General features: G+C 35.2%; 1 protein-coding gene across 1 annotated transcript; it reads left to right on the forward strand.

Moving 5' to 3' along the window:
* Positions 1–1551: 1551 nt before the first annotated feature.
* On the forward strand, positions 1552–27837 carry LOC140161660 (receptor-type tyrosine-protein phosphatase T-like). The gene is made up of 34 exons (XM_072184963.1): positions 1552–1838; positions 2753–3040; positions 3748–4047; positions 4410–4700; positions 5571–5870; positions 7188–7490; positions 7988–8281; positions 8498–8824; positions 8947–9237; positions 9633–9850; positions 10264–10333; positions 10473–10579; positions 11441–11654; positions 12046–12121; positions 12588–12810; positions 14532–14571; positions 14751–14868; positions 15099–15196; positions 15749–16014; positions 16473–16566; positions 16742–16818; positions 17136–17169; positions 17300–17397; positions 18558–18677; positions 18886–19043; positions 19727–19862; positions 20010–20168; positions 20388–20484; positions 21029–21108; positions 21514–21648; positions 22293–22433; positions 22704–22855; positions 23144–23279; positions 24379–27837. Exons 1-34 carry the CDS (start codon positions 1586–1588, stop codon positions 24529–24531), a joined length of 5847 nt encoding a protein of 1948 aa, XP_072041064.1. The 5' UTR covers positions 1552–1585; the 3' UTR covers positions 24532–27837.

Genomic DNA, 27837 nt, shown 5'->3' on the forward strand with positions numbered 1-27837 from the left:
AATATTTAAAGCTGCACACATTTAGTCGCATACTAAATGTTTAGACGACCGGAGTGATCCACAAATTCAATCCACAAAATTCGGTTTTAATTTGTTTTCATCGTAGCAAGAGACTCAATTTGACATTATTATATGTATATGATGTCATCATCACTTAACGTGTGTTAAAACAACTTAGCCTAATTACTTTTTTCGCATTTTAAAAAGCTCCCAACGTTTCTCCGATGAATGTAACGAGAAATACAGTGACTGAAACTTCGGCTAGCTTTTCTTGGAATCCATTGTCATGTACTCAAGAAAACGGGCAGAATCTAAGATATTTCTACAGTCTCCGGGTAGTACTTTCGAGTACATATTTAAAGACTGGTACGACAATGGAATCGAGTGTAACAATAAGGGATATTAGCTTAGAATGTAACGTGAACTACCAATTCCTAGTTAGGGCAGTGAACGATGAAGGATCAAGTACTGCGAGTACTCTGGATTTCTCTCCCGAAAATGGTGAGTGAGCACACCAGTTTTAATGATTGCTTTTGCAGGACTATATATGAAATAAAACAAAATAAATATGAAACAACGCTAACATGTCATGTCATTTTTAAAGGAGCAAACGCCTTGTTTTTCAGTCCCAATTGATTTCATACAATGAAAATGGGAATTTATGATACTTTTTTCTTCCTTCCCTAGCTTGAAACGAATAACATGAATAATGTATAATTGAACTTATGGAAATTCATGTGTAATCATTATCATCATAATCTCCGAAAGTAATTTAAACTATCATTTTCAGTACAAAATTGAAAATCAACATTCGCCTCTTAAATGTGGGTAACCTGATTGACAGCCTCACAAAACGACTGCACGCGCGTCCATCCCATTTGCAATCAGCATAGCCCATATATCAGGCGCGAAAACGGAGGCCGGTCATGTCAATACCCTAGCTGAAAGAAACATTCGGGCAAGGGGCCCGTGTCCAACCAAAATTCACCATGAATATGGGCCAAATAATGTAAAATACCAATTTTTTCCACAGCGCATATTGTCCCTATTAAGTCCTTTTTTGGTAGTCGATCCCACCAATTTTACCTGGGCTGCTGGTCAAAATGATGCAACCGGGAATATTTTTTCGTCGAGTGCTCCCGATATTTTTATCTGCCCCCTCCCCCTCCCCTTGACCAAGAACGCTGCCTACGTCACTTGCTCCACGCTGTTCTTTTCTTCTTTTTTTCTCCCGTCCTTTTTAATCAACATCAGGATCATCATCATCATCATCATCATCATCATCATCATCATCATCATAATCATCATCATCATCATCATCCAACATCATCATCATCATCATCATCATCATCATTATTGTGACCGGTTAAACAATCCATGAAAAATCTGTGTTGAATTACAAACTATTCATTGATTTTTTTTCAAGTGATCGCGGATCGCCGTCTCCTAGTGATTAAACGTGGTAAATATATTTCTCTAAATATATCATGTATAAGGAAGTCTACAGAATAAATAACCGACGATGAAATATTATTATTTTAAAGTGCCAGGTTCAGTTCGTAATGTGCAGCCAATACCAACTGCGATGACATTGTATATATCATGGGAAGCGTCAGACACTGGTTGTATCACTGACAAGTATCTAGTGAGAATCACACTTATATATCAGGATCAATGTAGCAGTACATCGATTAATATCAGAGAATCAGAAACCATGGCACCATCATGGTCTCAAATGGGCTTGATGCCATATTCAACATACATGGTTGAGATAACACCTGTAAACTCTGTTGGGTCTGGAGCTCCGATTGCTGTAAATGTGATAACATCTGATAAAGGTAATCACTGATTTGTAATTACAATATTTGCAAAATTATTAAGAGTGGTTTATACTTCTGTTGTAATGAATTGTTGTGAAATGATTGGATGGTGTGTTTTTTTTGTGGGGGGTTAACTGTCACTAAACATGTTTTAAAAATTAAAAGTACTTTCAATACTTAGACTCTTCAAGGTGTCGGTGAATATATTATCAACAACAAGTATTTATATAATATTGAATGGCTTTGAGTGTGATACAAAATATAAGATAGAAAAATATTGCACTCGTCTTCGACTCGTGCAATATTTTTCTATCTCGTGCAATATATTCTTGTATCACACGAAAATAAGCCATTCAATATTATTATTATTATTTATATCAGGCTTTTGCTATGCGGTAAAATGAAAATTTAAGCTTACCTAGCCACCGGGTTTAACCAATGTTTTTTCAGCAGTTTCGCTAATTCCACCTTGTCTAGAGATTCAAAATTTTCAGGCTGCCCCTTTTCCCGAAGGTATGCTCGAAGAATATTCACTGATTTTTTCGTTGCCTTGATTGTGTTTTCTGAATCTTTATTGCTTAAAAGCTCGTTAAATTCTTCTTCGCTGAGGCTTGCGAATCTCCCGGGTCTAGGAGCGGCCATTGTTGTTGTCATAGTGGTACCATGCGTGACTAGGCTCCAATGATCCAATACAACGCTCGTGATAAACACGCGGTATCACCAAAAATACGATTGATCAATATTCAGCTGTAAACGTTCCCGGATGCTGTACAATATTTTCATGAATATTGTAAAGCATCCGGGAACTTTGCAAAAGTATACAATACACAGTTTTGTTGTTGCGATAAAAAGCCTGATATAAATAATAATAATTAATCTTATACTAGACGTGGTCATACAATAACAAAATAATATTTGATTCAATTTTACAGCTCCAACATTATCACCATCCAACTTGAGGCTTGAAAACCAAGGAACGTGTCACTTACAATTTAACTGGGATAATTTGCCATGTGGAAGTAGAGGCGGTGAAATTACTTACGTCTATGAGATTTACGATATCATAAACCAAACCACACAGAGTGGTACTGCTTCTACCAATACAGCGATGATAGATGATTTAGATTGTTTGGGCAATTACCAGGTGAGAGTGAAGGCTCAAAACAGCGTTGGCGGAGGACAATGGAGCGACTACCAAAATGGATCAACAGTGTTGCAAGGTATCCATCATCGTGTGTGTATCATTTAGGGATTCAATCATGTTTCACCGTTGTTCATCACCGATTAACAACGACGCGTCCGCGTCGTCTGCGTGGTTTACTTCGCGAGGGCAGCTGCCCGAGCGAAGTAAACCACGCAGACGCGCCGGACGCCCGGAGCCGGACGCGAGTTGTTAATCGGTGATGAACAACGGTGAAACATGATTGAATCCCTTTCAACAACGAAAAGAAGCTAGAAATCGTATAATTCACGATTATTTCCCGAGGAATGTCAGTTAATCATTGCCATTCAGCCTTACAAAAACTTCGATGATTTCTCTGTTGATATCAGCAATAAAACTATGGCCTACAGAATAAAACAGCCCGTAAAACGGCAATGTTTAGCCGCTACCTGAAAAATGCTGAATTCAACCAGGGATTCAACTTGGAAGCTTGCACACGTACAACAGTTCCAGACATGACGAATTTTACCCGCTCTCGCGTAACGCGTAGTCTCGCTCGCGTTCGCGTATACACTACAGTAAAAGTGTGGATTCATCACGGATTAACAACGGTTGGCTCCTGTACAAGGGTATAGGAGGAGTTAGTGAAAATATATAACGGTGAAACATGATTGAATCAAATGAGATACCTGAAAAGAATATTTCTTCTCAACTACTCTGAACTACTACTGAACTATTTTGATGTATATAATTATTTTTCATCAGGTATTAGTGTATCAGCACTCCCTAGGTCTAATTTAGCTACCGAACTGATGGTTACATGGGGAGATTCAACTGCAGGTTGTTCATGCAGTGTGATGTATTTACTTGAATATACATTAATCAATCCTGGTCAGTGTGGGAACCGAGACGATGGTGTGAGGATGAATGCTGGTACTACGTCAGGCAATTCATATACTCTTACTGGTCTGTCACCATACTCTACGTATACTGTATATGTTACACCGATGGTTGGTGGCAGACAAGGAGATGAAGTATCAGCAACTGATACCACATTACAAAGCGGTAAGTGCAGTAAAATAGTGTAAATATAAAAGTAAACGGGAAAATGAAAACAAAAACAATTCTTGTAGTTCTCAGCTTGTCACATGTAAAAAAAGATAAAAGATATGGCATGCATAAAATTAAACGAAAATGACTCTACTTTACACGTTGCATTGTTGTGAGATTGACCAATATAAACAAAACTTACCATGTGTTTTTCATGTAAATTGTGGGATAGGCTTTTACGACGGGAATTTATAACAATTAGTGGGTTTTTAGCGGGTTCGCCGTCGGACAAGTTAAGATTTTTCATGTATTGAATATGTTATCACTCGATATTTGTCAGATCAGAAGGTACTAAATATTTCCACTTTTTTCATCAGTGCTAACGTCTGGACCAGTGGTTTCTGTTACTGAGAGAACCAAATCCAGTATCTACTTCACTTGGGAAGAAATACCATGTGAATCACGTGGAGGATCAATCATGTCCTACAATGTCATTCTTACTGATATGAACAACGGCAACATGTTTCAAATGTCATTTGGTCCAAATGAGTTATCTGTGAACATTACTGAACTGGAACCTGACCATGAGTATACATTTAGGATATCAGCAAGAAATGGGTTGGGAGAAGGTCCAGCAACAGAACGCACTGAAAAGACTTTACCTTTAGGTAACTGATATGAATAGAATAATAGTATATTATACACATAATAATTAATAATAATTATGTGTCAGACCAATTGTTCAAGAACATACTGCAGTTACTGTCCATTTTCCTATATACAATACACAGTGCTATCACCATTGACGTGTGACCTCTACAAACAGCGTATGTTAGAGGTATAGGGCATTGCCTAGTTAACGTCACTGTGAAAACTAACCGGCCAATATTGTTTGTATTCTCTGAAATTCTAGAATATATAGTTTTCTAACATGTCCTAAATTTTTAGCTAATTTAGATGTTTGGAAATTTTCGCACTTTTGTGTTTTAGTAAGGAAGGGCACGGCATGGCCTGCAAAATTCCCTGTGTAAATCGAATGCAACTTTTAGTTACTATTACTCATTTTGTAACTGCTCTCTTCTGAAGGGCATTAAAACTAAACCACTTGACGAATATTTTTTGTACTTGCTGTCAATCAAGAATAATATATACATTACATGTAGGCTAAAAACTGAGTAGGTGGGGCATCTGCAAATGGTCGTACCTCCCTGATATGTAAATAACAGATAACATAGCAAAAACAACTCTCAAATCTGTCCATAACTTTGAAGTTGGGTAATTTCAAGTGGGTGATTATTGATTGGCAAGTGACATATTTGGGCATAAGTGCAGCTAACCATTCAATGTGGAGGATGGACTAGACTTTATCTATTGATTTTGCTGAAGTAATTTCCTGTTAACCAGGTTAAAGTACTGCAAAGGTCGAATCATGTTTGCTGTGCAGCATAACTGCACTATGATTCAAACTATGCGTAATAAGTTAATGTGGTTATTCGACTGCATGGTTATTTGCTTTATATACATATATTTAACAATAGGTCCCAATCCTCCAGGATCAGTAATATTGCAAGCAAGCGATGTGAACAGTCTGACGTTCTCTTGGGACGAAGCTACTTGTGATGGGCTGGATGGGTGTAGCAGTATAATTGGTTACTCATACAAACTGGTTCAAGCATCTGATGTCAACGGTGAAACACAAGGAAACATTAGTGATACAATGGTCACAATCAACGAGCTGCTTCCATGTGCTGTCTATGAATTCTATGTTGCTGCAACTAGTGACTTGGGTTTTACAGGACCATATAGCAACGCTGTATCGGCACAAACTGCAATGATAGGTATGATTTTGCAATGTTCGGCCTATTTTATTGAATGTGTAAGGAGTGATAATGAAGAAAATCTATGGATTTCGAACAAAATTGGCTCACGGACAAATCGTTTTAAAGTGTAATATGGGAAAATGTCGTAGCACAATTCATGTTATCGCACCGCAATAGTCTATACATGTTTCTTACTTCGATTCTTTATGTTTTCAAACGTGAATATTTTTCTAACAAATTAGTTCGTACCGTATTATAAGAACGCACTTTCACCTAAAGGAAATTTGTAGAATTAATAACTTGATAACTATACCTGGACCAGTTTTCTTGTCAATTTTAGAAATATTACATTGCATAATCAAGAAAAGCTTGCACAAAACAAATAACAGCATGTCACCTGTAATTGGGTAATAAATACAGGACCTAAACTTTTTGTGCATATGATTTATCATGATGAGTGTACAACAAGAGTATCCACAGAGCTTTGCCATTGTCGCAAGTTATAATAGCTGTCATCATGGTAATTTAGCCGCATATCAGTATTTGCTTTACTGTCAAACGTATAGAATATTTATTTATTTATTTATTTATTTATTTATTTATTTATTTATTTATTTATTTATTTATTTATTTATTTATTTATTTATTTATTTATTTATTTATTTATTTATTTATTCAACCTGAGGTGACCAATCAATGTACTGGCACTGTTCTACCTTGGTTTCCCGGTAAACTCTGTATAAATTAATCCTTACTGATCAACATTGTACAAATGATGAACCCTAGGGTTAATCCGCTTGGGTTCAAAATAACACTCAGCTGCACATGATCTGTATGAAATACCCAACGTCTAAGTGATTTGAAAACGGCACTTATACTTGTCAGTGAAGAAGAAATAGACATCAAGTTTGGTATCAGAATAATTCTATTTATTTTTTTTTTCTTTCCAAATTATGTATTTCGATTTTCCCTACGCTAATCCTTGTGAAAGATATAACGGTCCAAAATGGTAAAAAGACTATTGAGACACCCTGTACTTATCCTAACGATACAAAGATGAAGAGCAAACGTCCGCCTTTATGAAAAGATTTGCAGACATTAATAAAGAAACAAATTATATTCCCCGCACTTAGGGGCTGTGCAATAATTATGAGCCCTGGGGAGAGTAAACTTGAGGGGGGGGGCAAGCGATTTTTGGCGAGCCGTTCGGAAACTTTACCCCCCCCCCCGGAATCATAATTATTGCACAGGCCTTTATAATGCGCCTCTGCCAGAAGCAAAAATACAGAAACAATACAAAACAATGTTTTAGTTTCTGTTCGTTTTCTCTTACAGTTCCTTCGTCAGTGAACAATATTGCCCGTAGTGCAGACACCAATTCATATGTACTAGTAGTTACGTGGACAGAACCTGAAGGCCATTGCCCCGCAGAAAGCTACAGAGTTGGATACCAATTACTCAACAAAGATATGTGTGACGCTCCGAATGAAGCTGTAACCGGATCAGTAGATGTATTGGATACTAGAGCAGAAATAAGCAGCTTGGAACCTTATTCAGAGTATATGGTGACAGTGAATGCACGTAATAACGCCGGATTGGGACCAGATCAGAGTGCGACTGTAATGACAGGCGAACAGGGTAACTTCTCGCATTGTATCATTAATTGTGTATCACTCATTTTTAATTCTATAGTTGTTACCGCTAGTTATTTATGTGGATTTTGACTTTTCTGTAATAGTTTAGCATCACAATGGGATCGTTCCACATGCACGACATGCAAGCAAATAACAACAACAACAAACAAACAAACAATAACAAACAAACAACCAAACAAACAATAACAACAAACAAAATGTTATTGATCATGTGCTGTGCAACGCACATTAGTTTGCACAGTATCCTCAACACCCGCTCACACGTCAGTAACCGGTAACATTTCTATCAGACAGATAACCGGCATTTCAAAAGTGCACACTTCTTGGCTGATAACAATTCAGATATTCTAGTATGAACGTGATGAATAATCCGCTAATAATTATCGCTCTGATGTCATTTGTGTTAACATTACTGTGACATTTTATCTAACCCGACCCATGCAAAGATAACCGTTAACTTCAACTTTTTTGTTGTTTCAGCTCCTTCAGCCGCACCTCCTAATGTTCGTAATACGACTGTATCTGTAACGTCCGCCAACTTTATATGGGACGAGGTGACATGTGGACATAGACGAGGCAACATATTCCAGTATCACTGCATGATAACAAGTACAGCTGACTCGGCTGATAACGAGGAGCAATATACCTTTGAGAGGAACGCATCATATGAAAGATTACAGCCATGCACAACATACGACTTCACAGTTGCAGCTGTAACAGTAGCTGATACAGGACCGAGGAGCATTGCGGCTCGAATTACGACGGAGAAAACTAGTATGTTATTTGTTTAAAAACCAAATTTATCGTAGTGATACAAAATAATGATACACTCGATCAAATAGGGGACCGTTTCGTTCGTTTAACTTCACACAATCAAGATATAAGGTGCAAGATTATATTCTACTTCATGGCAATGGACAGCATGCATTATCACGATAATAAATAAACATCTTCCTCACAAATAATATGATTATTCTGGTCCATTTACAGAACCATCACCGATATCAAACTTAATGGCCCTCCCATTGGATAGAAGTACGATGCCATTGGTTTCGCCAAGAGTCCAGTGGACTCCATCTACATCCAGTCCATGCCAAGCTGAGGAGTACCTAGTAGAATACCTGCTGCTCAATATAGATCAATGTGATCTTGTATCAGATAGCGCTACCGAAATGTATGCCACAGTAACAGACACGGAAATAACGCTTACTGGATCATCATTTCTTCCACATTCAACATACAGAGTGTATGTAACTGCAAAGAATAGCGGCGGAGCTGCTGGTTTTAAAAACATTGACATCCAAACAGAGGATGCTGGTAAGACATTTTTATTTTAATGTAGTACAAAAATAACGTAGCAATATTTTGTGACGTTAAGGATGACTTTTCATATACAATTATTATCTGATTGTTCTCATCTTCTGATTTTCCTATCACAGAACCTACAGGTGCACCATTATCTGTGGAGGTAACTGATGTTGGTCAGAGACATTTAACGTTTTCGTGGATAGAACCTGACTGTGGTAAAAGAAATGGGGACATCGTGATGTATTCATATGAGTTAACTGATCATCGCACAAATTCTGTTGTAATGGATAACACGTCAGATACTACTGTCAGTATCAAGAACTTGACGCCCTATGTAGGGTACTCATTCAGTGTAGCAGCTGTCAATAGCGCTAGTCGGGGACCATTTAGTAACGATATTGTGAGACAAACTGAAGAGGACGGTAAGCTGCGAATACGTGTTTTCTAATTGATTTTGTCCCAAAATGATAATGTCCTTAAAGTAAGGGTAAAATATCGAGGTGTATTGGACTTGCGATCCTTACCTTACCATCCAGGCTATGGCATTTTGGCAACACGTCTACATGTTTTATTTCCTTGTATCGTCCATAGGCTTAGTAGACATAATACATGCATTGAGGTTACTGTTATGTTTGTGTAGTCGTCGTAACCTTCGTCGTTGTTGTTATCGTTTATTGGTTATACTAGGGTTATGTATGATTAATACTTGGGATACGTATGATTATTTATTTCATACGTCCGTTAAATATAAAACTAAGAAAATATGTGTCAACGTTGCTACAGTTGCGTGATAATAAAATATATTTTGTTTGAACAGTTCCACCAGCACCCGAAGAAGTGATAGCTCCAAACACTGACACAGAATCTATAACGATTCAGTGGCTGGAGCCCGATCCTCCTCATGGTGTCGTCATTATATATCACATCCAATATTGGAAGACGAGTGAATCTATGACCACGGCAATGTCTGCTATGAATGAAAGTACCGCGTTTACCTTATCAGGGTTACAAGCTAACACCAACTATTCATTTAGGGTAAGTTTACTAGGCATACAAATCTTGTTTGATTTATTTAACATATAATCGGAACGAATACGAAAGACAGAAAATGCATTAAACATATTATCGTTGTCCACGTGCGAGTATCAATAAGCAGCGATAAGAGAGTATAGTTAACATGGCTAATGACTAAACCTCTACCATTGCCATTGACTACTTTGAACTAGCTGAATGAGATGGGCGTCGCTTGATGAGTTTTGTTTATCGAGATAACTATGCGTTTTATCCTTATAATAACCTTTTGAGTCTAAGGCAAAAAATATTTTTGAGACTGAGATCAAATATTAATTTTACTCAATATTAGTTGGGCTTCTTCTGCAACAGCTACTTACAAATTATGAGTTCTTACCTTTCGTTCATAATGATAGTAAACTGAGTTATCATTACAGGTACAAGCTGAAACCTCGGCAGGAAGAGGAGAGTGGAGTACGACTATAATAGCTATAACAGAAGAAAGACGTGAGTTCAATTTGAATTTTACGAAAAGTTAATGTCTAATCAAGACGATTTATATAGTAATTAACCATAAACATGATAAATGCATATATTGGGTTTAACATAAAGATAATTCCGGGTATTAATGTTTGATATAAAACAGCACCAGGAAAGCCAGCAGATCTGCAAGGATATCGTGACTCGGAATATTCTATTAGGTTGGAGTGGAACGAGCCAGTCAACACAAATGGAGTTATCCGTGGTTATACAGTAAGAATGTGTTTTGACTTATATAGGTGGTATCAAAATGATTATTACCAATCAGTTTGGTGTTGAAAAGACTACTTCTGCCAAATGCAACATAGGGTCGGGGGGGGGCACTTCAATATGAAATGGATATAGGTGTAGTGCTGGCACTTTCGCACTAAGGGGCATTCGGTGAGAGCAAAATATAAAAAATATGGTGTCATTGGGTGAGAGCATGATTTTTGGCATTCAGTGAGAGCAAAATGTAAAAAATATGGGGTCATTGGGTGAGAACATGACATTTTTTAAATGGAATCTTTGGGTGAGAGCCGAAACAGTGTCACAAAAACCCCGAAAATCGAATTTCTAGTTCGAAATGGCTTCAAATTTCATTGTTTTTTCAAAATAAGTAACACAATCAGTGATAAATGAAAGTTACTGTTCAAATTGAACTTGTAAGGGTCTTTGGGTGACAGATCAAATGAAAAAATAGGGGGTCTTCGGGTGATGGAGCATGTGTTCGTAAAAAAGTATGGGGTCTTTGGGTGACAGCGATGCTGAAAAAGGGGTCTTAACAGCCCTACATACGCGTCACCTCCAAAGTTGGAGTGCCCCCCGGGCATAGGGTCCCCTGGAAAGTACCATGATTTATTGTTATATGACTGTTTATGACATTAATGTCGTGTTCCCCAATTTTGTCCAAATTTCTCCAATTTTGAATTGTCATGTGGCAGTCGTATCCATATCACTGCACTGATGGGTACCAATCATTTTGATAAAGGCTGTACGTACTTTCTGGCATCGTTTCAATCTATTATTTGGTTTTATGCTATGATATTCTTCTATCGAATGGGTTCGAATGTGGGGTTTTCCTTCTTTTTGTAGATCGAGTACAAAGCAAGTGAAAAGCTCCATGACCCACAGTTCTTGTCGGATAACATGTACGCATCTAAATCCGTGAAAGGGGATGTTCACCAATATCTAATTGAAGGTTTAGAACCATCTACCAAATACGAATTCAGAGTTTCAGGAAGCACGTCTGGTGGACAAGGAGAGGAAGCTGTTGTCGAAGTGTTTACAGCCGCATACAAATTTAGAGGTAATAAACATACTATATCTATTATCTATAAATCATGCTCTAAAATGTTTTAATTTCTTAGATTCCGTAGTCCACCTTCCCAGATTAGATGATACCTCAATGCTTCATCCCCATCAGTAGAGCATGATTCCGGTACTGAACATTCAACTTGTTGCCTTGCGCAAAATATGCTCCCAGAGCAAAACAGGGTAAAACCAAACTAAATAAAAGTAATGTACACTTGATACCACGATTACCACCGAGCACCACTAAATCTACTGAGATATATACTTTTCAGTCAAATAATGTCATATTTTGTATTAGATAGAGCTTAGTTTTTGGCCTTATGAATTATCAAATAAAATCATAAGGTTAAGATGCGGACAGTTTAATAATATCTTATTTGATGCAGAATCTGACGCACCTGCTAAACCAAATGTGGACAAATCTGGTGCCGTGAAATTTGATGATTTAAACCAATATGCAAGGTTTGTTTCTGCTTTTTTAATTGTTTGAAGTGACATGTTCTATATGGTTTATATCACTGAAGGGCATGATTATGATATTTCACACCATGAACATTAAGTGGGCCGGTAGCATAGTACAGAATACGACATAGCATTTTAATAGACCAGGCCTATTTGTGGGATCATTCTGAAATCTTGTAGAAATATTGATAAGCATATCACTGTAAGAAAATAATAGCTTCAAAAATTGAGAGTAAGGGATGAAAAATTGTCCGTGTGTATTTTTTTACGTAATTGTGCATTCAAGTTTTGTGTTTTTACATGTGTAAATGATGCCTAGATGGTTTGATGCAATTCATGACAGAAGCTTTGTTCTCTGTGAAAGATTAAAAAGTGTTTATGCGTGTTGGAGTGTTAGTGGTGGAAGTAGGTGTAATTATCACGCTTGTTTTAATTGAATAAAACATATCCATTTGTCTTCATTAAGCAATGCCTATGTATCAGTTGAAGAGGTAGAGAAGACTGACAGAAAGAGGCGCACTTCTGAGTACACATTATATGCCAATCTCACACGACGTGACGTAGATGACAATAATTCCTTCAAAATAGGTGACAATAAAACCTATGGTGAATACCAAAATCATGTAGTTCTTGGTGGAGAAGATTATATGGTCAGGATTCAGTATGCTAGCTGTACCCCTGTGGAAAAGGTAAATGTTTCTTCACGTGTTCGAATTTGATTGCTAATCGTTTGCAAAATGATTTTGATGTATTTTAATGTATGTTAATCTTAAATTTCATGTATGTGTATTATTGTAAAATTGTAACGCTATGGCACTTATTAATAATTATTAATTAATAACTTTTTATGATTGAGTGAATGAATAAATGAATGAATGAATGAATGAATGAATGAATGAATGAATGAATGAATGAATGAATGAATGAATGAATGAATATGTAATGTTTGCATTTATTTAAAGCAGATCATGTCTCTCAGACTATGGCATCTTATTTGGATAAAAAGACACCGATGTCTATGTTTATGTTTTGTTATTTCTTTTCCCCTGATATTTGTTGAAGTAATATTTTTTAAGCTCTTCCCTTATACATATCATAACCAATTCAATGCCTTAGTTTAAGGTGGTACTACACCCTCTTTAGTACATTTTTGACTATTTTTGCATTTTTCTCAAAAAATGATAACACACTGGTAACAAAAGTTATGTATATTATAGGGGCAACGAATCCAGTTACTACACTGTAATTTCAGTGACTCAAGACAAACGGTACGTTATTAACGAAAAGAAAAGAGGTGCCGCTAGAATGTACCTCATTTCTTAACAGATATAATAAACCACTTGTCTTAAATCACTGAAATTTCAGTGAAGTAATTGGATTCATTGCCCCAATAATATACATAACTTTTGTTAACAGTGTGTAGTTATTATATGAGAAAAATGCAAAATTAGTCACACAATTTATCAGGTGTAGTACGACCTTAAATCGCCAAATTAATGAGAGCAATACGAATAATTAATTTCAAATAGCGTGATAAAACTTATTCACCTAGTATGTTATTGTTTTTTGAGGAATGTTCCACTTTACATATATATTTGGCATCTTCTTGAAAAAGTCTCGTAAAAATTAAAATGGATAAGAATTCAAACATTGTCTTCACAGTTCAGTAGGTCGTTTCATATCCTGTAACGCATACTTCTAGAAACACGAAACAAGTTGAGTTAAAAGTGCAATGTTTAAAATTCCGCAGACCTAATATTTAAACGGTCGTACCGGAGGTTTTTTTCCTTGCAACCACACGCTAACTCAAACGCCAACCCTAAACCTAAATCCTAAACCATAACCTAACCCTAAGTGTTAGGTGTATTGCGGCCCTTTGTGTTTGCAAAAGCAAATTAAACATGCCGAAGCAATGCTCACATGCCAAAGTGCTCCTTCTTTTTCATTAGCGTTTGGGCTAGACTCTTCTGAATTAACTTGCACAACGAGTTTGCTTTACCATATTAGCACAATGCCGGTACCTTTTTATACACCGTGACAATAGATGGCATGGCAAGACACTTACCTAACATCATAGCTCAGCTCGGCTCAGCTCAGCCTCCCCAAATGGAGAGTTTTATTACATTGTAAATATAGGCCACCGGCCCTTTTCACATCTATAAAATCAATGATTACAATATTTACCAATTTTAGAAACACATACAAACAAAGTCAGTCATTTTTTTTTCAATACTGTATCTGTAACATCATAGCACCACTGCTGGGGTTAGAACCCACAACTCTCCGATTATGAGTCAGAGGCCGTACCGTTAGGTCAACGTTCCCCTTAAAAAGAAGAAAGAAATAAACTAAACCGTGGACTGTGCCCTTAACCTGTTCGGTTTTGTTTTTTCAAATTCATTTTTGACAGTGTTCTACAACGAGATGGTCAAACCCAACCGTATTTACAGGTATTGTCGCAATTGTCTTATGTTGAGCTTCAAATATACAAATTCATAATTATTGATAATTATTTTCATTATTATTATTTATCAATTAATATTTTAATTTTCATTATCGTCATTAACATTTTCATCATCATTATCACCATCACTTTTATTGTTTATGTTATCTGCGAATTAATTTTCAGCTCCCACGATCGGAGGAAACATGAAAAAAGAAGCATTGTCGTCTGTAGTTCCTATTGTCATAATAATTTTGGTGGTCATTCTATTTGTAATATTGGTTGTTGTTATAGTCCTGAAAAGGTAATGATATCTAAACTTTGTTGAATGATTTCCTGTTTCCTGAAAAATAATATTACCGTATTATCCTATTATATCCTAATATATTTCATGCTATAATTATATAATCAGATTTGATTAAAACAAAAACTCCCACAAAGAAATCGTAGAATGAATTTCTTTCTGCTATTTATATAATGAGAAGGATAATTAAAACCCAGAACACTACATGACTTTTTTTACATTCTTGGTAGGGATAAAATTCGCAACTATACGGCACGATCTAAAACTCCCTCAAAGGACGCGCAACATGACAACCCTGCGTTTGAAGGAGATATCGAAGACGCTAAAGGTAAATATAAATGAAAGTACAAAAGCAATTATCATACACGTATGCACATTTCATTTCCAATATGTCCAGTTAAAAGGGCATTTCGTGATCCACAGCCTCATCCCCCACTTTTCTCAAAAAAGTTGAGATTTTATATCACTGGAAACCTCTGGCTACATAATGTTTATGTACAAAATATTTCTTGCAGATTAATTCGTTTAGCAAAGATATCGTGAAATTTGAATTTCGTTCTGGTGCACCAGAACGAAATTACAACGCATTGTCTATGGAGCAGTGTAATACACATAATCATGCATAACTCGCGAACGCAAAATCGGAATCAACTGAAATTTTGGGAATAGGTTTTTTCGTGGATATCTAATGAAAAATGACATAAATAGAGGATGCTAGGATCACGAAATACTCCTTTAATCTGAAACTGAAATCAAAGATGCAAAAGTTTACTACTCCTATAATCAATGGTTTGGTATGAGAAAAAACATTGATGTATTGACGAATCAACATTAAACCCTTAAGCGTTGAATTTTGTTATGTACCTTTTCTTTTGTCAAGTACCGGAAGAATCTCCACCCCTTAATGGCGATACCGATGATGATAAGAAGTCATCAGCTACTGATACAATTATTGACGTTGCACCGGTGCCTAACACGCCACCAGTAACACCATCTGTTCGTCGTAAAACACCAACCAGTAGACCATCAACACCAATCACTCCTAAACCTAGACGAAATATAAAGCCTATTTCTGTGGATAGAATTAAAGATCATATCGATGAACGGACAAAAGACGGCAGTAAAGGATTCAAACTTGAATTCAATGTGCGTATATCCAAATAGTATAATACAATATATTTTCAAAAGGCTTTTAGAAGTTAATTTGTGTTTGTTTATTTGTTTCTTTGCCTATGCGGCTTGGGTCATTAAAAAGCCAGGGTCCAGACCTATGCAAAATGTGGTTGCTTTTCTGATACGTCACATTATTGTTCGTAATATAAATGTTTTTTTCAGTTCCTTAAACATTAAGCATGATCAGGAGATGTGGAGAAATATTTTTAAAAACATCATGGTTTGGAAACTTCCTGTAAAAAAGAAAGCGAATGAGAGAAAGACAAAATGATTTTAGGGATTAAGGTGGTGCGGTGGGTGCATCCATGAAAAAGTCAATTTGTTAGCAAACATAGAGTTACTATTATAAAGGACCAGACATTCGTGAGTGAAAATATATTTTTTTTAAATGAAAAATACTAAACCTATAATACATATATTATTGCCAAAAGGCCATACCAGGTGAGAAGAAGAAATATGCTTGGGATGATGCCGAATTGGAGGAAAACGTATCGAGCAAAAACAGGTTCATAAACATATTACCTTGTGAGTACCGGATCTTTTATATATTGTGGTAGCTTTTGTGCATTTTACAACAAATTGTTTCAAATTGAATGATATTCGTGACATATTTTTACATTTACTAAGACTGACTTCTGACTGAGTTTGTGATATTTAATATTAGTTACCCTAACCGTTATGTTGTAATTTGTAATTTCAGACGACCATTCCCGCGCAAAATTGCAGACCGGTGGAGACGATCCTGTTGCTAACTACATCAATGCTTCAATCGTTACAGTATGTTGATTTCTTTTATCCGCGGCGAAAAGCATGCAGTTGTTCTGTTTATTATTATTAATAAGACCAAATGCGATATGATATGATTCTGTTTGCTACGACATTGGCTGAATAGTGTAGTGTTATCATATTATCATCATTTCATAATAAAAATATGATAAAGTGTATGTCTAAAATACCCGAGTTGAAATGATTGTCTTACTTTATTTATTATGTATATTCGTTTACTTATTTATATATCAAAGTTAGTAAATTACATTGCGAGTTAGGCAATAGTAGTTATCTAATCTATGTATTCTATCTTACTTCTCTACCAGGTTTACAATGGAAAGACCTACATTGCTTCACAAGGTATGTGATTAGATTGTTTTTATCAAGTTTGCTGTTCCTTTATTACAGTAACACTGCCCCTAATGCTCATCTATATCTTTAATCGTTTCCACAATGGCTACACGAATACATGATCAACATTTTATTGCAGGACCATTGGAGGACACTGCTGCAGATACATGGCAACTTATTTGGGAACAGAAGTCAGCCAAGATTATTATGGTCACCAACCTAGTTGAGAAGAATAAGGTGAGTTAAGGGTAGTGACAATAGAATAAATAGGGGGAAAATTTAACTTAAGGGATCTGGAATGAGCGTTTTAAGCGTTTCGACAGTATTTTTTGTGGGACATGAGAGCACATCAGACATATCGAATTGCATTCTGAATACGAAGAATGTCTTTCTGATATCAAATAATTTTCATTTTGTGAAATTCACGATATAATACAAATTTGATGACAAATTATTAAAATTTGATATTTTTCACATTTTTGATATATAACATTCCTCGAAGTAAATTTTAGAAATCTAATGATATATTCTTAAAGTGTGTGTAGCTGGGAGGAAAAGCCGACGATCAATTGAAAATTTTGACCTTTCATATTGAAGATATGGATTTTTTTCCCCAAAAGCCATAATTTTGTTGGTGTTTTGGGAAAAAATCCATATCTTCAATACAAAAGGTCAAAATTTTCAATTGATCGTCGGCTTTTCATCCCACATACATACACTTTAAGTATAAATCATCAGATTTATAAAGTTTACTTCGATTACTTTTAAATATCAAAAATATCAATTTTTAATGATTTGCCATAAAATGTGTATTACATTGCGAATTTCAGGACATTCTTCGTATTCAGAATGCAATTCGATATGTCTGATGTGCTCTAATGTCCCACAATAAATACTGTCCAAACGTTCATACCCCACCCCTTAAACAACAACAACAAAAACGTATCTTGGCTGCTTAACCGTGGAGCTCTTTGGGGATGACTTATGTCTTACTGATATTGATTCAAAATTGCTCTGTTGTCCAACAAACACAAAAAATATGGCTGATTCTAATCAAATGTAAGTTGAGACATTACAAAAAAGCCAAAAAATCAGGTTTGAAACAAAAAGAACAGGTCATTTAAAAAAGATTATGCATTATGGCTTTAATTAACCGGGGTGGGCCTAATAATCTGAAATTGCAATTCGGTCGTCATATTTATGCTGTTCAAATTTTTGTAAATTTTTATTAAATTCGAGGCAAAGGTTATTCCCTATTTAAATACAATTGTATAATTTTGTATTTCCAGCCCAATCATTTTCTGGTTATTGAGATAAAGAACTATAATTGGAATGAAATGGTATTATATTATATTAATATATTTAAGATGATTACGTCAACAACTATTTATTTGCAGATTAAATGTGATAGATACTGGCCCCAAGAGGGACCATGCAAGTATGGCCAATTTATAGTTACTCCTATCTCTGCACAGAAATACGCAGACTATACCATTCGATCATTTAAACTCGCTCCGGTAAGTAAGGAAGATAAAAAAAAAAGAATGTAAGAAAGGAAGCAAACAAACAAACAAACGCTTATTTCTTATCTTTTAAATAAAACATCATGCTTATACGCTAACGTTGTATTATTTTTAATTAATATACTTGAAATATTTTTCTTAGTTTAAGATAATTAAATCAATCAAAAACATTAAAGATAAGACAAATAATAATGATGTACAGGTTGGAGGACACCAAGGGGGCATGGAAATCAAACAATTTCATTTCACTGACTGGCCTGATTTCGGAGTTCCCAAATATCCAACACCGGTACTGAATTTCATTAAGACTGTCAATGCATTCAATCCAGAAGGAAGTGGTCCACCAATTATTCACTGCAGGTACGTAGACATAAAACAAATTATTGAACCGCATGCTTTACGGAAGTCAAATGTAAAAAATAGAAAACATTAACAAAAGACTAAGTGAAGTAAGATAATTATTGTATAGTCCAATGCTTATATCAATGCGTTTAAGGAAACGAATCATCGCAATATTATTTATCAGACGAAACTAGTTATAATTTTAATTTATAAATTTTATTTTAAAAGGTTGATTTTAATTCTACTCTATAATATTATATAAAGTATCATATAATTATATTATGCTAGTGAACTATACTATCATGCTAATTTAGATAACATGAAACTCTCACAACTGCAGTTTATTTTCTACTATTCGACCAGTGTATGGTTGGGTTTTTCTAATCTGCAAAATGTTGTCGAGTACATGAAAGCGTCACTTTTTGAAACGTATGTGACTTCATAATGGGAAGCACGGTGGCCTAAGGGTTAAGGTGCGAGCTTCATAATCGAAAGGTTGCGGGTTCGAGCCCCACCACGTTCAGTGTGTTGCACCATGGAGCAAGATAGCCTTTAAGCTCCCAATTGCTTCACTACACCCAGATGTAAAATGGGGAGCTACTGGGGGTAATTACAATCTAATCTATTATTTTAACAAATAAATATACCCTCGAGAAAATTACATATTATTTCAATCATTTGATGTAAATCTTTTCAACCAGTGCTGGAGTCGGACGTACTGGAACTTACCTGACCATTGACTCGATGCTGGAGATGGCGAAGGAGAAAGGAGAGGTCAATGTACCGAAATTTGTAGCTCAGATTCGTGAATGCAGAATCAACATGGTCCAAACGGCAGTAAGTTGATTACCCTACCTGATGTGAAATGGGGGTGATTCCTTTTTCAATTACTTCAAATTTTGCTTGAAAATGTGTTTTTTGTTGTTGTTGTATAATCTACAACTACATTACGAAATGACAATCATGTATTGTTTTCTCATATAGCCACAATACCAGTTCATTTACGAATCGTTGTATGAGGCGCTACTAGTAGGTGAAACAGACATTTCGGTCAATAATCTGCGAGAAGAGTATGCTGCACTGTCTGCTAAAAGTAAGAAGGGAGAAAACAAGGGAAAGACCGGAATAGAGCATCAATTTCAGGTAACTTTGTTTTATATATGTCCATAATCAAGCCCTAATTTGTTAAAAAGCTATTAATGATTTAGAAGAACATAGGGTTCGAAATGAATGAGGGAAAGGCAATGACCATGAAAGAGAGAGCGATGGATAAAGGAGAGTAGAGGGTGATGGAGAGATTTATCATATATATAATAAGGAAGAGTGAAAATATAATTAAAATGTTATCAATGATTTTTTCAGCAACTCAATGACCTCACTGTAATAGCACAAGGTATCAAAGGTAGAGGAGATGATCCAGAGAATGCAGATAAAAACAGATACCCTGACAAAATACCAGGTGATATGTCCTCTCAAATCCTGATTTGTGGTTTCCTTTTTAAAATTCCGAGAATCCATACATTTTGTAAATTTCAACTCAAGAAATAGGCCTATCATCATCTGCATTTCCAAAAGGGCAAAACTACCACAAGGCAACACATATTTCTTACATTTTAAAATCTCCGTGGTAAAGATATGCATTTTTTTATGTGACCTTTATTGGTACAAATTTTTAATTAAAGAAACAAACACAAAAATTTTAAGACAGTAAGTTTTTATTATATTTGAATTTTTACTGGTAACTAAAACACAGTCGAAATTAGTGTATTTTGTATTGGAATAAATCCATTATGGTAATAATAAACTAAAACGATTCTCATTGAATCAACTCGGGAAAGTCATAAATGCTTTATACCAATTTTAACAAAAGGAAATGAATAGTTGAAAGCAAAGTCTAGCTCAACGCGGGAATCAGGAAGTACTACAAAATATTATCAATAATAATTGTGATATAATGTTGATACTGAATAAAAGTTAAATTTTTTTATGTATTTACTCGTTAGATGCTTCAGTGAGGCCAGGTCTAGTGACACCAGGTGGCGATGAAAATAGTACCGAATATATCAATGCCGCATATGTTGACGTGAGAAACCCTCATTGGATCTATAAAAATATATCATAAGCTATCATAATAATATTAGTAATAATAATAACAAGAACAACAACATCAACAACAACAGCAACAACAACAACAACAAATAATAATAATAATAATAATAATAATAATAATAATAATAATAATAATAATAATAATAATAATAATAATATTAATAATAATAATACAATACGGTATGTCCATGTTTTACGATTGTGTTTGAAACACATCAGAAAAAGTAATGTAAAAATAAAAGTACCCTATGCACCATTTAATTTTTCTTCATTGGAAAATGTGAACCTTCAACATTTTAACATCTACTAACAGATTCTAATAATAAAAAAGAGATCGAGGTTTACAAGCTTTTGCTAACAAAGCTTTATTGATTTATAGAGCCGAAGACGCAAAGATGCCTTCCTTGTGACGCAGATGCCTATGCCTACAACTAAGGGAGATATTTGGCGAATGGTGTATGATCATAACTCGTATACCATTGTTATGCTCAACGACATGGACACAAATGACTCGGTAAAATATGTGTGTGTTTTGTGTGAGGGGGTTGGGATGCTCTTGTGCCAGCATTCTTATGGGGTACTGTGTAAGTTGCAGCAATAGCTTGTGGGGTACAACTTCTTTGTGGGGTATCAATCATCGAGCCCATAAAGAAAATATAGCTTATAGGGCCCCATAAGGCCTGAAACGTGCAGACATGTTATTTTAGAGGTACCTCATAAGGGGGGGCGGGGGTAAGGTGGGTCTGTGTTAATGTCCCCACAAACTATTGGTGGTTTTATTTGGTACCCCACAAGAATGGTGTGATAAGAAATATAACCCAGAAAGAACCACTGACCTATTTTATACACACTTAATGCTTGACCCCACAAGAATCCTGGTGTAAATAGGGGTGTGTGTGTTATGTGATGACCTGTGTCACTATGTCACTACCACGAGTTTGACATACAAAGTTCCGGAGCCACTACCTTAATGATATATACTAAACGACGATAACAACCGCTTTTAAATCAGTGTCACCAAGTACCCTACCTTTTATCACCTTAGTAAAATATTCATAAAATCTTCATTTTCCACTTTTCGTACTGAATAACCCCAACATAATCCTGAATAAATTACCTGGAGATACAAAATCTTATTATTTGTGTTATTTTGTTTAGACGATTGTGAAATACTGGCCGGATGAATCCTCTTCTATTACGGTTGGTCCACTGCTTATTGAATTCCAATCAAGTCAGAAACTAGATGAAGTGATCGTAGGGAGATCATTCAAGATTACCAGCAGTGATGAACCCAACACGGTAAAACAAAATTATATCCAATATTGTAATATTAGGAGTTTGAAAACGAAAGCAATCCTAATGAACATTAGCACCATCAATATTGGAAAAATGTTTACACCTTCAATAATTATTACATTAGTAAATGTTTGAAACTGTAATTATCACACTATTACATTGTATTTGAAAGCACTATATTATTTTGCACATACGATCAGATTTGTTTGTGTTTGATATTCATATGACTGGTAATAAAGGAGGATATATGTGTTACATTTCTTTCAACTGTAGACTCCGCGAATCGTCCTTCAGCTACAATACTTGGATTGGCCAGCGGGAAGAGATGTGCCGAATTCAGCTAAGACCTTTATGAGTCTAGCAGCTCTTGTACACAGTCACCATGAGCAGAATCGCGAAAAGGGACCAATGACTGTGCATTGCATGTAAGATTCCATTTGACTCCTCCTTTGTGTAATATGAGTTATAATGTAATAGTGTAATACGCCCTAAATCTAGAAATTGCAGGAATTTTAATGCAACATCATTATGTACAAAGCCACAACTATATCATATAATAACTACGTTAAAGGAGACAATTACGGTGTAGGAAAGTGGAAAATGTTTTCAATCCTGATTATCCTTATTCAATATCTTCAAACTTATTCTTCTTTCTATTGATAACGTTATACGTGATATGCAATTCAATGAGTCCGTAATGTTTTGAACTACAGGGATGGACTAGGAAGGACAGGCATGCTTTGTGCTCTGCTCTCCATGACTGAATGTATGAAGTCAGATAAGATGGTCGATGTCTTCCAAGAAGTAAAACGACTACGCATGTGCCGTCCGGGTATGGTAGAGAACGCGGTAAGTAGAGAATAACTGAGCAAGTGTAGGGGAAAGAAGAATTACGCATCGCACACTAGCACAATTAAACATGAATTTACAAATCGAAACATGACATGCATAGGCAGATATACCAGAGTAAAAACTCCGGACATGCCTGCCTGTACGGGGACTTGAACCCCACTCCTCTCGCTTGTCAGGTGAGCGCTCTACCACTGAGCTGCACAGACTGTCCCTAATAAACAGGACTTAAGTCTGGTACTTATGGATATGAGCAATCAGGGTAAACAATACAAACAACACATTACATACCAGTGTACGAGATCAATTAATGATGCTTACTCGCAGCCTAATATAATCATACAAACAAGGGAAGAGGCTTACGCATTATATACTGGAACATGGACATTCAAACATTACAAACTAGCGCATAGGTAGGTATGTCCGGATTTTTTTTACTCTGGTATATCTGCCTCCTAGGCATGTCACGTTTCCATTTGTAAATTCATGTTTAATTGTGCTAGTGTGCAATGCGTAATTCTTCTTTCCCCTGTATATTGATATATTAAGAATAACGATTAAGTATCATTAATTTGATCTGGTGCGCTTGTTTGCAATGTTTGAATGTTTCCATGTTCCAGTGTATGATGCGTAAGCCTCTTCCCTTGTTTGAGCATGTATATTTAAACAGTCTATCACATACAAATCTGGTTAAGATTTTTGTCTAATGTGACTAATTAATATCACAGGATGTGTACAATGTAAATTTGAACGTGTCTTTAATGTCCTTTTTATGAAAATTTGTATATGTTATTTTGTTTGTTTTTGTTGTTTCATGCTTGTCTTTAAAGAATCAGCTAGCAAAACATAACAAACAAGAAAAAACAAAAATATTAAAAATACGAATGTACTGTAAATTTCCATTAAAGACGCGTTCAAATAAGCTATATAAATTTACATTGTACATGTTGCATAAATCCCGAAGCAACATCCTGTGATATCAATTATTAAACCAAAGTGATTTTTCATTATAGAAATAACTGTATTTGGTTACAAGTTTAAAATGTATATACCAAAATACCACAATAGCAACCATTTCTTCATTTATCACTATTCCTAGACCCAGTATAAGTTCTTGTTTGATGTAGCCATGGAGTATCTTGACCAATCCAACTACGAGAATTTCAGTCCCGTGGGTGTAAGTGGAAACGGGGAATCATCAGAAACGGAATCAACTGGAGGAGATTTTGGCCATCATGTGGTCATGATCTAAAATACCAATGGAAGTAGACAACGCTAAGTGCTCACAATGCAATTGAGGGTGTGATGTATGTGGTTCGAAAGTTTGTTAGAAATAACAAAAATGATTGGTGAAGAGTGTTTACATGTTAACAACCATTACCAAAGCAAATTATACCGTTAAAGATAGGGGATACCCATCAATGACGTGGTACAGTTTCATTTTGGTAAAAGGAAAATAGTTGACCATCTTATTCTTGGGAATCTATTATGTTTTGGCCATTATATTGCAAGGATCGGCCTCAAGACCAAATTAGCAAGTTGCTCTGCCAAGCAATACGGAATCTATGATATTCTGGTAAGTTGGGGATAATCATCTTGTCATCTTAGCCGGATTTGTTTGTAAATTGTGATTGTTGTTTTCGCGTAACCTACTCTAGATATTATCTAAATTGAAATGTGATCTAGGTAATATTTTACACAGATAGAGTATAAGTAATTAGCAGAAATGAGTGATAATCTCATGTGAAGTAAAGTAATTAATGAAACATATTCATCTGAGTAGAAAACACGACTAAATGCAGGGTGTCAATATTTTACCGGTATAAAGGTATATATAATACAATAAAATATGTATTCTTAATCATTGAAAAAGCTGCGTTGCTCCTGCCATACCTCTTGCCACGTTGCGTGTGCAATTTATATTGCAATATTTTCTAAGGCAATAAGGATAAGATCGTCATATAAAATCATCAGTAGTAGAGATAGACTATTATTATTTTATATTAAAATTATTACTTTGCTTAGGTGATCAAAGAAAAGACTGTGGCACATTCTATTGCCCAACATAATGGCAATTTTTCTGATTTTTCGGCCCTATCATAATATTCTAATTAGTGGCGGTACCAGGTATATTTGTTTAGGGGAGTAAAGCGGAGGAAAAGAAATGTTACGGGTGAACATTTGCCTTCAAAGTGGACATTTTGCTGAATTCTTATTGTATCTGAGGATGGTAAAGTGGGGGATGATCTCCAGATTTGGTACAAATGCTTACATGCCAACCCCCTCCCCCTTCCCTTCCTGGTGCCGCCACAAAGACTGTAAATCACAAGAACATTATATATATAACCGAGCCGCGTTTACGATATTGGGCACAGAGCCTGGTGAGTCTCTTTAGGAGCGAAGTATTTAAACTTGATGATCTCCTGTTAAGTAAAGTAAAGCAAATTGTCGTAATTAATGAAAAATATGCGTCTAAGTAGAATTACGAATAAATGCATAAAGGGTGGCAATAGGCCTAATTTCTTTCAAATGTGAATTTTAATGACGGGGAGAGGAAATTAAAGACAGTAATGACACGGTGTCGGTATGCAAAATACAATAAAATGTGTATTCTTAATCATTGCAAATCGGAAATCTGTCTGGCTTCTGCCAAGCCTCTTGCCAAGTTGCATCTTGCAGTTGCAGTAAGTGTGCATGTTGCCTTATCATGCTTGTTAAAGTAGTAGAGATAGACTTTGTTTATTTTATATTAAAGTTATTACTTTACGTAGGTGAATAGGTGATCAAGGAGAAGACTGTGCTCAGGCACGTTCTATTGCTGAACATTTAAAAAAAAATCTATTTAAAGAAATTAAAGGAATAGAAATGTTAGAGTAATCAAAATCCGAATGCATTATTTTTTTACAAAATACATTTACTCAGTTGTTTACACAAGTACATGTATGATATGTTACTCAAGACGATATCAAAATATATTGATATTGATTGTATGGTTAATAGTAATAAGTGAGTAAGACCAATACATCGGATATCATCATTAAATACATTAAAGGTAGTAATCACGATGGTGATAACTGACACCGCTAACGTTTTCAAAATAACACATATAATTATTCTGTTTTTCCCAAATTACAACATTTGTGTGACCGTGATTGTATTCATATTACAATATACATGGAATAAAGTCATGATCCACAATACTGCTCAAGTAATATTATTCTAATAATTAATCGATTAAATGCAGTATAGACAACAAAGGATTAATTAGATATTTGTACCCCTGTATATTCTAAATAGAGATAGATATGTCATAATTAGTACCAGCAGTCAATAGCTGCATCTTTTAGCTCGAATTTAAGATCTCATTCCTTGAAATCATCCAAGAAATAAAGCACAGTGGTTCAAAATTCCAAGGAAGATGTAAATTCAAAAATGTTGATTTCGTTTCGATCACCATTTCTTTAATTCTCCGCCGATTTCAACAAATGAGGTCCAAATTTAGAGCTAAAGGGTACATGTACTGGCTGCTTGTTTTAATTATGACATATTTGTCTTTCTTTAGGATATACAGGGGAGAACTGGTACCTTAATTCTTCTGCTATGTGAAGTACTAAATAGTATATTCATTATTACATGTTTGCTGCATGTTGTATAATAGTCTTTCAAGTATCATACTCAGGTGATTATTATCATTATTAGGTTATGAATATTATTGTGTGTATTACACTGCTCCATAGGCCACTGTGTGTAATTTCGTTCTGGTATTCCAGAACGAAATCCAAATTCTTCAAGAATTTTTTGGTACGTAAACAATTATGTAGCCAAAGGTTTCCAGTGGTATAAAAATTTAAAAAAGTAGGGGGATGAGGCTGTGGATCACGAAATGCCCTTTTAAATTAAAACTGATAATCTTTACGAATAAATTTTTAGTGTAAGATTTCAAAAACGGTTAATGAATTATCTACAATTCTACACGGAAGCTGTGTACAATAAGTAGCACATTAAAATATTGCATTTAAAGAATAATGAAGTTTTATTTGAAAAGTTGCCAAAAGCTAAGAAGCTTACCATTCATTGTATATTATGTTCATGTTAGTAATACCTTGTTATTGTTACCAAAAACAACGGCATTGACAACCAATGCTATATTGTATTTAAGATATTTTATTACAGTACAAATGTTATAGAACAGATAGATAATATCAGGGAAATTCAGGGAACAAAATTGGTTTACTTTTCTGTTTTGACGTGACTAGCAATGTTTAACAACTAGTTATGTATGTATTCATCAGGTCAGAAATGTCAATAAACATCGTAATATCTGTAGTTTGTAGATCAGAATAGATAACACTATTACATGTTTGTTAATGAAATGATTGCTTTTGTTTTAATTAGTATCTTTATTATAATTACTCGGTTATGCCTAAGACTACATTCTGTAAATGACTTGTATTATACTCTGCAGATGCTAATTATAATTATTATAATTGTTATTATTAATGATGACTTTAAGGTTCTGGGAAGTTTGCAATAAAGAAGCTGCTATATTGTAATTGTT

This window comes from Amphiura filiformis, chromosome 1 (assembly GCF_039555335.1).
Source record: "Amphiura filiformis chromosome 1, Afil_fr2py, whole genome shotgun sequence".
NCBI lineage: Eukaryota > Metazoa > Echinodermata > Ophiuroidea > Amphilepidida > Amphiuridae > Amphiura > Amphiura filiformis.

What these genes read in the sequence shown, in the direction of transcription:
- LOC140161660 (XM_072184963.1), top strand. Translation starts at nt 1,586, where the DNA reads ATGACATTGTATATATCATGGGAAGCGTCAGACACTGGTTGTATCACT. An exon ending in AATTACGACGGAGAAAACTA is followed by an intron (nt 8,282 to 8,497) that starts GTATGTTATTTG and finishes GTCCATTTACAG; the next exon opens with AACCATCACCGATATCAAAC. An exon ending in GAGTTATCCGTGGTTATACA is followed by an intron (nt 10,580 to 11,440) that starts GTAAGAATGTGT and finishes TTCTTTTTGTAG; the next exon opens with ATCGAGTACAAAGCAAGTGA.